The sequence below is a fragment of the Lathamus discolor genome, chromosome 6 (genome assembly GCF_037157495.1).
Source record: "Lathamus discolor isolate bLatDis1 chromosome 6, bLatDis1.hap1, whole genome shotgun sequence".
NCBI lineage: Eukaryota > Metazoa > Chordata > Aves > Psittaciformes > Psittacidae > Lathamus > Lathamus discolor.
This window is the reverse complement of record NC_088889.1, coordinates 42315133-42327289: the sequence shown is the minus strand read 5'-3', so window position 1 is coordinate 42327289 and position 12157 is coordinate 42315133. Positions and strand designations below refer to the sequence as shown.

At 37.4% G+C, this 12157-nt stretch overlaps 1 protein-coding gene across 8 annotated transcripts in view; it reads right to left on the bottom strand.

The window, feature by feature from the left end:
- Positions 1-12157, bottom strand: part of HEATR5A (HEAT repeat containing 5A) — an 86229-nt gene that overhangs the window by 25830 nt on the left and 48242 nt on the right. For all 8 annotated transcript variants that reach the window (XM_065686411.1, XM_065686409.1, XM_065686414.1 and 5 more), the window contains exons 13-19: positions 11347-11499; positions 9217-9316; positions 8322-8431; positions 3718-3881; positions 3426-3601; positions 1907-2012; positions 456-646 (exon numbers count right to left, since the gene is read on the bottom strand). In XM_065686411.1, the coding sequence (XP_065542483.1) occupies positions 456-646; positions 1907-2012; positions 3426-3601; positions 3718-3881; positions 8322-8431; positions 9217-9316; positions 11347-11499 (1000 nt within the window). The remainder of the gene's footprint in view (positions 1-455; positions 647-1906; positions 2013-3425; positions 3602-3717; positions 3882-8321; positions 8432-9216; positions 9317-11346; positions 11500-12157) is intronic.

Here is a 12157-nt window from a genome sequence, read left to right as displayed (position 1 = left end):
AAGCTGTTAGTGTAATCACCAAGACTAAGACTACTAATCACATCTCCAAATAGAACTTCTAGTATATAATCAGCAAAATATTTTATTAGACATCGCTATATAGCTAAAAGTCTAAGCTCATTTATCATCTCTTATCTGAAGGAAGTTCCAAAAATGTTTTCGATATGCTTAAATGGTGTGGCTGGAACAGCAGCCAATTTATTTTACTTGAAAGTCTACATGCTTACTTAGACAATCTTCTTAAAGATCATCAGACCTGAAAGATGCAAGCAGAAGTCAGGCAGAACTTTTCCCTGTTAATGTCTGAAGTGACATAAAGTCATGAAGGAAACCAGCTTCTAAAAATGATCATATAACTATTCTATGATTCCATGATTCTGTATTATGTATCAGGTAGATTTCTCAAACATTTTCTATAAACTCCACCACTAACTTACCACATTTTATGAACTTACTTGTCAAAACTGACTTGCGCTAATCCAGCAGTGAAGGCAGTATCTGAAACCACCTGTGCCAACCTGGCCAAACACTCTGCTGCAGCACATCTTAGGAATGGATTATTGCTCTCCAAGGCACCCATTACCAAGGTCAGGGCAGACCTTCTAACTTCTTCTGGACCTAAACTTCCCTTGCAGTTAGCCAAGTGCTAAAAATAGATATTAAATATATTTAACAGCAAGACAGTAATCAGAGTATCTTTTTCTGGCAGTCATGCAAAAATTAAAAGACCTGCAGAAGGAATTTGATTTTCTTCCCCTTTTATCTAAGGATTTCCTCTCTTTTTATTTCCTGTGTTGAGAATTAGAAGTCAAACTCCACATACATCATTAAAAATGTTAAAATCCAGCTGGAGTGCATGGATTTTAATTTGCCTGGGGATGGATGAGGAGCTGACTGAGACCTTGTGGGTCAAGATGTGAGTCAAGGAGGGAAGGGACAGGGGGTGGAGACCACCCAATTAGGAAGACCAATTGGATGTGGCCCTCTATAGACAGTTAGGTGCACCCTCGTGTTCACAAGCCCTGGTGCTCATGAGGGACTTCAGCCACCCTGGTATCTTCTGGAGGGACAATGCAGCAGGGCATAAGTAGTCCAGGAGCTTCCTGGAATGTGTTGATGGTAACTTCCTTCTCTAAGTAATAGAGGAATCAACCAGAAGAGAGGCTATCCTGGACCTTGTCCTCAACAACTGGGAGGGACTGGTGGGAAATGTGAGGCTGGAGGGCAGCCTTGGCTGCAGTGACCATGAAATGGTCGAGTTTGAGACAGTGAGGGTGGTGATGAGGGCACACAGCAAGTTTGCTGCCCTGGACTTCAGGAGAGCAGACTCCGGCCTCTTGAGAGATCTGCTTGGTGGAGTACCATGGGATAAAGCCCTGGACAGAAGAGGGGCCCAAGAAAGCTGTTTAATATTCAAGGATCACTTCCTCCAAGCTCAGGTCCAATGCATTCTGACAAAGAGGAAATCAAGCAAGAACACTTGGACGCTTGCATGGATGAACAAGAAGCTCCTGTGAGGGTTGTCAAACAAAGAAACAGGTTGCCCAGAGAAGCTGTGGATGCCCCATCCCTGGAAGTGCTCAGGGCCAGGTTGGACAGGGCTTTGAGCAACCTGGTCTAGTGGAAGGTGTCCCTGCCCATGGCAGTGGGGCTTGAACTGAATGATCTTTAAGGTCCCTTCTAAACAAAACCATTCTATGAAAAAAAAGGAAAAATTAAACCATGACTCTTCAGCACTTAAGAAAATTGTGACATCACAAACCAATATATAATCATAGAAAACAGGACTGATCTTGACCGTGACTGTTAAGCAAAACAAGAAGTTCTAGTAGAAACATTCGAACTGACAGATGCCATGTTTCAGACACAGAGATTGAAACAAAGGAGAGAAACAAAGGAGGTTTACCTTCAAGGAAGTAGAAAAGGCTGACACAACATTTAGTTGTACTATTTGCTGGCGGGATCCTTTGGTTTGCTTTATGGAATTCAGCAACTGTTCTAATACCTGGAGCCTTAAAACCAGAAAAGAAACCACAGAATCAAAGATTCAGAAAACAACTCAAGCTTTTTTTATTTTAAAACATATAACAAAGCCTATATATTACAGAAACAGAGAAGGAACAAATCTATTACCCTAACTTTTGAGCATTTTCCTTCAACTGGCATTCCTGTCTACCTCAAAGCATTTTTGTATCCTACATTAGAATAGGTAATCACCCTGTGAACATGAACTTTTTGCCTTTGTTTCCTTATAACACATGCATTCACAAATAATTGCTTTATATCTAAGTAACATTAGACAGATGCTATTAAAAGCAACTGTGTATAGAAATTATGCATTTTGACTTACAATCGAGAAAGGAGGAGGGAAAAGAAAAAGAAAAGGAAAATGCAGTTATTTGCAACAATTAGTTCAGGTCTTGAAAACCAGCTGAAGAAAACCAACCAGCAACATGGTGACAGTAGTGGCAGAAAGCCCAGAAAAAACAGAAAAAAACCTCCAAACCCAAACAAAAAAAAAAAAAAAGCAGTTGGTGAAGACAGAATAATGAAGTAAATGCAAGTCAGAAGAATATATGATAAAGCATGTGACAACTTCATTGGCAGGTATGCTCATATACAAACAGCTGCCTCAGGATTACACTGAATCCGAGCATTCCAAGCAGTGAAGACACCAAGCCTCAGGACTCGCATGCTAAATACTTGCCCTCGACATGAACAAAACCATCACCACCTCTAACAATCACGATCCGAGGCCTAACTGCAGTTGGCTTTGAAAAGGTAAAGCTGTTTAATTGAAAAATAATTGATTTGCCCTAATGTTGCATTCAAGCAAATTACCAGCAGCACACAGAATAAGCAAGAGCATGCAAATATCTTCAGAAATTTCATGCCTCAGCAACCCAAGTGCTTATAAACGTGAAAAAAACCCGAAATGCCATGTGTGCAGTAGGAAGGTACACACAAACTCAGAAGTCTGTGATCCCTTTTGAGCATTCTTGTACCTTAACAGAACTGTGTTAAGACACATACTCTTGTTTGTTCCTATCTACTTTTTATAATGGAATAGGCAGAATAAGGGTTAAATTTTACTGCAGCTTCTTACTTCTTTAGTCCCTCTTTGGTCTAAAGCAATTGTGTATTACGCACTGTAATAATCATGTAATAACTCTTAAAATGAACTTCAATTTTGACATGGCTATCAAAACAAAACATTGCTCTTGGTCAGCAGAATTTATTATAATGATAGTAACCTCTTGCTAGATATGCCTTTTCATTGTGAGTAACTTTAAGGAAAATGTCTAATAATTTGTTAGTCTGAATTATATTATTCAGATGGCTCTCAATTGTTTTCTTCTGTGTTCAGCTTCAAACACTGTGACCATTTTAGCACCACCCAAATTCCCCAACAGTTACCACTTTACCTGTGGGATTCTGCTACATGGGAAAACATAACTCCAAACAAACGTGTTGCTGCGCTGATAACAGACAATACAGGAGGTAGAGGTTTAGGTACTGAATCACCTTTTGCAACTTTCTCATAAATTGAGTAAGGGTCATACTCCAGGCTGCCACCAGCTATGCTGTTACCTAAAAGGAGCTGGAAGAAGGAATAAAGTGATAGCCATATTTTCGACCAAGTCAAAACCAGCACTGACTCAATAACTAGAACTGTATGAACATACACCCCCATGATTATACTAGATCAAAAAGTACCTGCTCTTCAATAAATCGGTGGTCAGTCTCCTGCAGTAAGGGACCAAGTAAAAGGAGGTCATTCTCATGACAAAGGGGTGGAAGCAAGAATGTCGAGGTATCAATCTGGCTATCTGGGACAGTCAAGTCAGCCACTAACTCTTTTAGAACAGCCCAGAAGCTTCCTTTAAATTAAAGGGAAAAAAAAAAACCAGTCAAAATTTACAGTTTATTACTTGCCACAAGCAGCTTTGGGAGCAATGTATTTATACTGCAATAGTAACATCCATCTAACCGTTTTCTTAAGTCTTCAAACAGTTACTTGGAGAACACTCTTGCTACAGGGGAAACAACAGAGCACTAAGATGAGCAAAGTAAGCACACACAGCAATCTAGAAGTTGAAAAGCAGAGACTTTAACCTTCACAGAAGGCATAATGCCATGAAACCTCTAGCCCATTAAGTTAGTTACATTTACAATTAAAACAGAGGAAAGAGGCAGTTAGAAGCACAGCCATATTTTCCTCCATTTCCTGAAAATTAATGCTGTGGAATGTATTACATAACCACACAGGAATACTTTTACTTGGCAAGCAGAGGCAATTTCAAACATCCATAAGTCTGATAAATAACCAAAAGCTGCAGAATGTACTCCCCTATTTCAGGAGCTCATGAAAAGCAAAGCATGAAGAATTTACTGTAGGTTACATTATGATAATTTACACTGGTAGGTTAAGCTATCACATATTTTGGTGCATACTATTTCAAACAAGATTGTACATTATACATAAACAGCAATATTAGGCACTCTAAGTCAGACTACTTTAGGTTTTTAAAACAGTCCCTTCAGTGAGAGAACATTTCTAGCACTGAACTACATATGATGAGAAAGGTCTAGTTTATCTGTTCAATAAAATATGTTGAAAAACACTGCAGAACAGATCTTGAAAAATACACACAGTCTTTATGCAAATACTACATAAAAATCTACCTCCAGAGCACTATGACTGCAAAGTCAAGTCCTCATGAAACGGGGAATATTAGCATTAAGAGCAGGCTTAACTCCACGTATCAGTATTTTGCATTCAATTTTGTTGTTAGATGATCACACCATTACCCATTCGCACTCAAGTTGCTGAGAATTTTTCAACATGTGTGACAGCACAGTTATCAGCACCTCATGAGCGGAAACATTTGTATAGCTGGAGCTGGTAGCTCTAATCAGCTATTTTACCCTTCCTGAATCTTGCATCCATCTGAGAAAGCTGATTTCCCTACCCCCAACCCCCTGTCCTCACCAGGCTCTATTCCTGCAAGCTTCTGTTGCTTTGCCTGCCTCCCTGACTAAATAGCAAGTGTACCATTTTCCCCAAAATGCTTACCTCAAATCTAAATGCAAAAGGCTAGCACTATCAAATATATTTCAAGATGCACAGATAGTGTGCAAAAAGGACAGGAACAGAGCCTTTAAAAAACAATAATAACTAAACAACAACTAGAAACTGTTTTTTCCATTATTATAGATCACAATTAAAAAAAAAAAAAAAAAGCCCTTCCTATGAAAACACTTTTCAAATAAAGGTTAATGGAGATACTCAGCAATTTTTAACCAAATTAACATTTGTTTTAGCCCCAGAAGCTTGGCCATGTCAAGTAATATTACCCCAGCATAAAGCAGTCCAAAGTATCGAGCCAGAATGCTGTTCCAGCATTCTAGCTATTCATCTCATCCTATTAAGAAAGAGAAGGGAATGCTTGTATTGAATTTTATGGTTTAGACAGTGGAACATAACAAGCACAAAAAGCTGAAGAATGAAAAGAACCCTAATGAGTTGCCTGACAAAACACATTAATTTCAGGCCACAGAAAACATCAAATCTAACAATCAAAACACAAACTATTGAAATGATTTGTGTGAAATTCTCAAATTGGACATTATAATTATATTAACAGGAAATGAATGTTTTGGTCTCAAAAATATGAGCACATTATAGTACAAAACTAATGACACATGAAAATTATCACAAATATAAATCATCATCTTAGAAACAGAGCTAACTTTTCCCAGCTGAACAAGTTCATACTTTGGATCCGCTAAATTGCAGTCTTAACCATTCACACATGATGGAAGACGGCAACTAAAGCATGTTACATGTACTTCACTGATTTTCAAGTTAACCCAATACGTTTTGCTCATATTTGTCATTGCGGAAATAATGCAAAAAATCAGCTATTACTCACGTACACTCATAGTAAGCCTTCACAAAATTTTGCTGTCTGAGCAGATACCAAATTTTAGTGATGACAGAAAGCAGTTAAGAGATCAGAGAGGTAGAAAGAGAGCAGGAAAGGACAAGCAGAGCCCAAATAAGTCCTGGTATCTCAGACCTCAGGAATCTGAAGGTTTGAATCAAGAAAGAGGCTTGAAACTACAAATAAAAATCTGCTTTCAACTGTTCATTTTGCTGGGTATTTTGTTTCGTTCCTATTGTGCTAAAGAATACAAGTGCTGCACATTATTTGCAAACACTAAAAGCTTGTGTTGCAGCTCCTAGCATATGTCCCCATCACCAATTTATTCAAAAAGAAATAATTTGCAGGTTTCTAGCCCCTGGCTAACTACCAAGTTGAAGAAAATGAAAACAGAAGAAATAAAACCATGAACTGGTGGAAGCTTCTCATTCATTATATCACTGAGCCATGCAAATTGTGCCAGACTGCAACATAAGAGTTCTCCTAAAATTCATCCCAATGAAAATGACTAAAATTAGATATTGAAAAAAGCATCCTTGGTTCCATAATCATAATGTTTTGGTTTTTTTTTTTTAAATCCTAGTATTTGCATTTATTTCACAGTTTCTGCATGAAGCTGTCATATGGGAAAGAACAGTATGTGTTTAAAGCTTTACCTTAAAAATTTTTTGCATTTTTAAATGATGCATACTTACATGTTAAAATATATAGCAGACTTTGAAAATAAGCTCTGCCAATATATTCGTTTCCATTCTTTCCTCGCTCTCCTACTGCTGTATTACAAACAGGTGGACAACTCTGAGAGTACATCTGTCACTTTACTGGTTTGATTCTAAGGCTAGTTACAAAGCTTTCAGCAGGGTGACCACTTATTTATCACAAACCTTTTAAACTTTTTATTTATTTGTTAGTTCTAGAATGCAGCATCCTCAGGTAGGATGCTCACTCACACTGTCAGGTTTTGCAAATCACACTGTAAAACACTGTATATTTTTCAATGAAGTTAGATCAAGAATGATGCCGGAGAGGGCCTCCTCATTAGGGACTGTAGGGATATGACAAGGGGCGATGGGTTTAAACTTAAACAGAGGAAGTTCAGGTTGGATATAAGGAAGAAGTTCTTTAGTGTGAGGGTGGTGAGGCACTGGAACAGGCTTCCCAAAGAAGTGGTAAATGCTTCATCCCTAGCAGTGTTCAAGGGCAGGTAAGATGGAGTCTTGGGCGACACGGTCTAGTGGGAGGTGTCCCTGCCCATGGCAGGGGGGTTGGAACTAGATGATCTTAAGGTGCTTTTCTGTGACTAAACGATAAGAAACCACCAAAACCACCCATACCCAAATATTTCTATATATAATATTATATATATATATATAAATATTTCTATACAGCATTGCCCCTGTAATGAACAAAACAAGTAACTTGCTCTAAGGGACGGAGGTGTCATTTTCAGTAGTTAAAGCCCAAGTCACAAATATGTATTATACACTATGCTTCAAGTGTTATTTACAGACTCCTAATGCAGCAACAGCTTTAAGACAAAGGTCAGGGATTTATCCCTACAAAGATTCACTTGGCAGTTGCCACTAGATGGAGCAGATTATTTGAGTAAGGATTCCTTCTATGATACAGAGGACACAGCCAGTTCAGTGCCTGGTTGCTCGGTATTCTCTCTTCCCTGATGAAATACACTGTACTTCTCTTTACTACTGACAAAACCACTCTGGTTCCTTATTTCAGTCCACACAGTACTCTATGGCAAATATAAAGGATGAAAAAGGTATTTAATGTTTTAGCTGAACTGTTAGGCCTGTCTAACTACACTGCATAGTTATTGGATTAGAGGATTAGGTTTTAAATACTGCTAGTTATATTCTGCTACAGAAAGCTAAGTCGATTCCCAGATTCTGTTGAAAATTTTCTTTAAATACAATTTTTTTTATTCACAATCTGCACAGAACAGACTAATATATCCATAATATATTTGAAACAGTTAAATGAAATTCAGTGGACCATATGCAATTAGTTTAGGCTAAGATGACAGCTTTCTGATTTAGAATTCAATGGAAAGTAAAACAGGCATCAAAGAAAGTAAATTATTCAAATAGTTTAAAATCGTAAGGTTGTCAACATTCAAGTTTCAACTAAAAATAGGACAAATGTCTGTATTTGTAATGTGGGCGGAAGAAGATCACAAACACTAGCTTTTCAAAACCACAGTGACTTCCTACAATTTCATTACATTTAAATAGAGGGAATAAAATGTATTCATTAAAAAATGAACTAATTCTTGCTATCTGAATATATGTCAAACAAAAATTTGAAAATGAAACCATGGTATTTTAAATGCTTTTCTCTTCATAAGTAAATACGTACCTTCATAAGTCTTTGGAGGCAATACTGCTAGTAGTTCATAAAGTTTATGTCTGTAAACTGTTGAAGGTGTTTTTAAAGAATTTCCATATGATTTATTTATTGAAGAAAGCCTTAAAATATGAAAAGCACATCAGTAATGTTAAAGCCTTTAAGCATTATGCACCACCTCTGGTTTCATTTGTACCACTCCACTGAATACTTTTAAAATCTATGCATACTGTAAGTACAGTTTTGATCTGCATTACTAATAGAAGAAGAAAACATTTTATTTCACACGCTCTGACAGAATGTCTGTTCTCCCTTCCCTGTCCTTATTTCTGTTTAAAACTAGAAAAATCAACAAAGTTTTCTATTTAATTTTATTGTACCTATGTTTATTATAATTAACTTTTTTGTGGGAATAAGTCAGTTAAATTAGAGCCTGGATACATTACTACATATTCTGCAGGAAAAAGCTTAAAAATTATATAAAACCCTTTCAGGCTTAGCCCTGACTCTAAATATAAAAAATGCTTATGGCTAAAACATTCTGTCCAAGCATATTCTTGAACTATTTTTTATTTTATAAAAACTGTCCATGAATAAACATAAATGTGTATGCTTGATTAAAAGAGCACAACAAAATCACTAGCTTAACAAAACCATGCTACAATTTTTTCCCTTTTTTTTTTGGTTTTTTTTTTTTTTTTTTTTTTTTTTTTTACACAATACTGGAATCTGCAAACACATTATCATGACAGCTAAAGCCTTCAGCTGTACTGCTGAATTCGGTATCCTAACTTTTGTACCTTGGAAAGAAAGTTCTCCAGAAAGTGCAATAAATCAAATACAAGAAGATTACTCCATAGCTTTTAAAAACCAGAATCTCATTTAGCAGTTTAATACAAACACTTACTGTGTCAATAAATCAACAGCACTTGGAAGAGGAGGAAGAAGTCTCTGAACAACTTCATCCGTAAGGAGACCAGCACAGTGTGAAACAAAGCTTTTGATAGCTAGAAAATAATTGGATTTTAACTTAGTGTGAGATATCTAGAAGAAAAAAAGTCACATTAGTGCAGTAATCACATTCTTACCTCACTAATCATTTAAAAGTAGAAGAAAACATGCTTTTATTTTTTTAATATTTTGACCAATAATTATAGAACCAGATAAAAATCTGAAATTAAAATAACTGTACTTCCAGATGCAATGTTTTGGTGTCTCAGCTTGGACATTCACACCCTGACATTTATTTGCTTCTATAAATGCAAGTATTTTTAGCTTTCTGTTATGAATTGAGTTATGGGATATAACAAAACTTCATGATAATAGTAAGAAAAAAGGGTGAAGAATGATGATCAGATAATCTACTGCTTGCTTAGCTACTTTTATTATTTAAAATTAGCTTAATTACTGTACTTTAAGACTTTAACAACTTACATGTACAAAGTACTTTTCATTATTTATGAAAATTGAACTTAATTGTTTAGGTTACTTCCAAATGAAATTACTATTGAACTTCACACTTTCCTATAGATTTTAATAGTGATAGGGGTTATCGCTATACTAGGGTTCACAATTCTGTAATGCAACAGACCCTTTAGTACTCTAGAATACATGACTGAAACACATTTGTGTTATATCTGAAGATCACTGGAGTCATCTCTTGGAAACCCAAACTCACAGCATTTCATGATGAATTTGTGAGGTGGGCTTGTGAGGAGGGCTGATGCCAACCTTATGAAGTTTAACCATGCCAAGTGCAAGGTCCCACACCTGGGTGGAGCAATCCCAGGCACAGCTACAGGTTGGGCAGAGAAGAGATTCAGAGCAGCCCTGCAGAGAAGGACTTGGGGGTGTTGGTCAATGAGAAAATGAACATGAGCAGCTTCAGTGTGCCCTCGCAGCCCAGAAAGCCAACCGTATCCTGGGCTGCATCAAAAGGAGTGTGACCAACAGGTCGAAGGAGGTGATCCTGCCCCTCTACTCTGCTCTCATGAGACCTCACCTGGAGCATTGTGTGCAGTTCTGGTGTCCTTAACGTAAAAAGGACATGGAACTGTTGGAACAAGTCCAGAGGAGGGCCACGAGGATGATCAGGGGACTGGAGCACCTCCCGTATGAAGACGGGCTAAGAAAGTTGGAGCTGTTTAGCCTGGAGAAGGCTGCGTGGAGACCTCATAGCAGCCTGCCAGTATCTGAAGGGGGGCTACAGGGATCCTGGGGAGGGACTCTTAATTAGGGATTATAGTGACAGGACAAGGTGTAATGGGTTCAAACTTAAACAGGGGAAGTTTAGACTGGATATAGGGAAGAAATTCTTTCCTGTAAGGGTGGTGAGGCACTGGAATGGGCTGCCCAGGGAGGTTGTGAGTGCTCCATCCCTGGCAGTGTTCAAGGCCAGGCTGCATGAAGACTTGGGTGTCATGGTTTAGTGTGAGGTGTCCCTGCCCATGGCAGGGGGTTTGGAACTAGATGATCTTAAGGTCCTTTCCAACCCTAACTATTCTATAGTTCTATGAAAAATCGCAACCCACCAGACAGCAGCCAAATACATAGCACTCTTCACTCTCACAAATGTGTTTGACTGACTAACCAATTCTACTTTCCTTACAGTAAGTTACCTATTAGGAACAGAACTGCTATTCACCAAATATAACAAACCGTATAAGCGGCAGAACATCCCCTGGTTTGGATATTCGTTCATTACTGTGATACGTAGGCTAAACAAGAGAAGAGAATTAACCTGCCTTTCCAAGCAGATATCATTTACTGCTTGGAAATCAACTGGTTAGAAGAGCAAGAGTAAAAAAAACAGCTTGGATTTTGTTTCTGTGTTTTGTTTTGTTTTGTTTTTACAAAAAAGAAACATACATATATATATATAAGTAAATACATATATATATACATAAGCTGGGCAGTTAATACACCCCTTACCATCCAGTGAAGAAAATCAATATGAAGTATCATTGCTCTTTCAGAAGGAAAAATAAACAAACAGCCAATGCTATTTGCAGGGAAAGACACAGTAAATCCTGCTTACCACAGAGAGCACCAGCACGACCTTCCAGCGTTACTTGCCAGGTAAATGAATCTCCTCGTGTCTTCTCCGTTTCTAGGTCTTTAGGAGATGATGGAAAGATGCACTTCCACAGTAACAACATTCGTGGCAGATGGTGTTGGACAACTGCAGGACCTGTAAATGTTGACAGTTATCATGCCAATGTAAGGTGTAATAAAACCTTATTTTCTCTTTGGTTCTTTCTCCTATATTCACAAAATCTTCACAACAGTGAGCAAAATTTATGTTATTTTTCCAGCCTTCTCATATATAATTTCTCAAATGTTTACTGTCTTGGTACTCCATTTTCATACATAACTACATACCCACTGACACATTTATTAGAATGCTACCAAGATGACCAAAACATCTTACTAAACACAGACCCTGTGTATCACCAGCATAAGAGATGTAATAAGCAGTAGTGATGTTCAGAAAAGCAAATATTTGTTATAGGTCAACGCACAAGGTGTGTTTTCTCAAATTTAAGAAAAAAACTGGGAGCTGTTGGGCAAAAGTCATAGCTGAAAATATGAAAGATGCCTTAAAAATATGAATAAAATGGATAAAATACATTCGTCATTAGTAATTTAGTGATCACAGTCAATAATCTGACCACTAGTAAATATCAGAAAGTTCTATAAGATTTAAATGCCTTGACAAGAGGGAAATACAAATGATTAGCTCTTTTTGCATTGGAATTGATGTTAAAAAATATCAGTGTAATTCTTCATGACCACAGTGGCATTCGGTTAGATTGGTTTTGAAATTTATTGACTACGTTTAATTAATA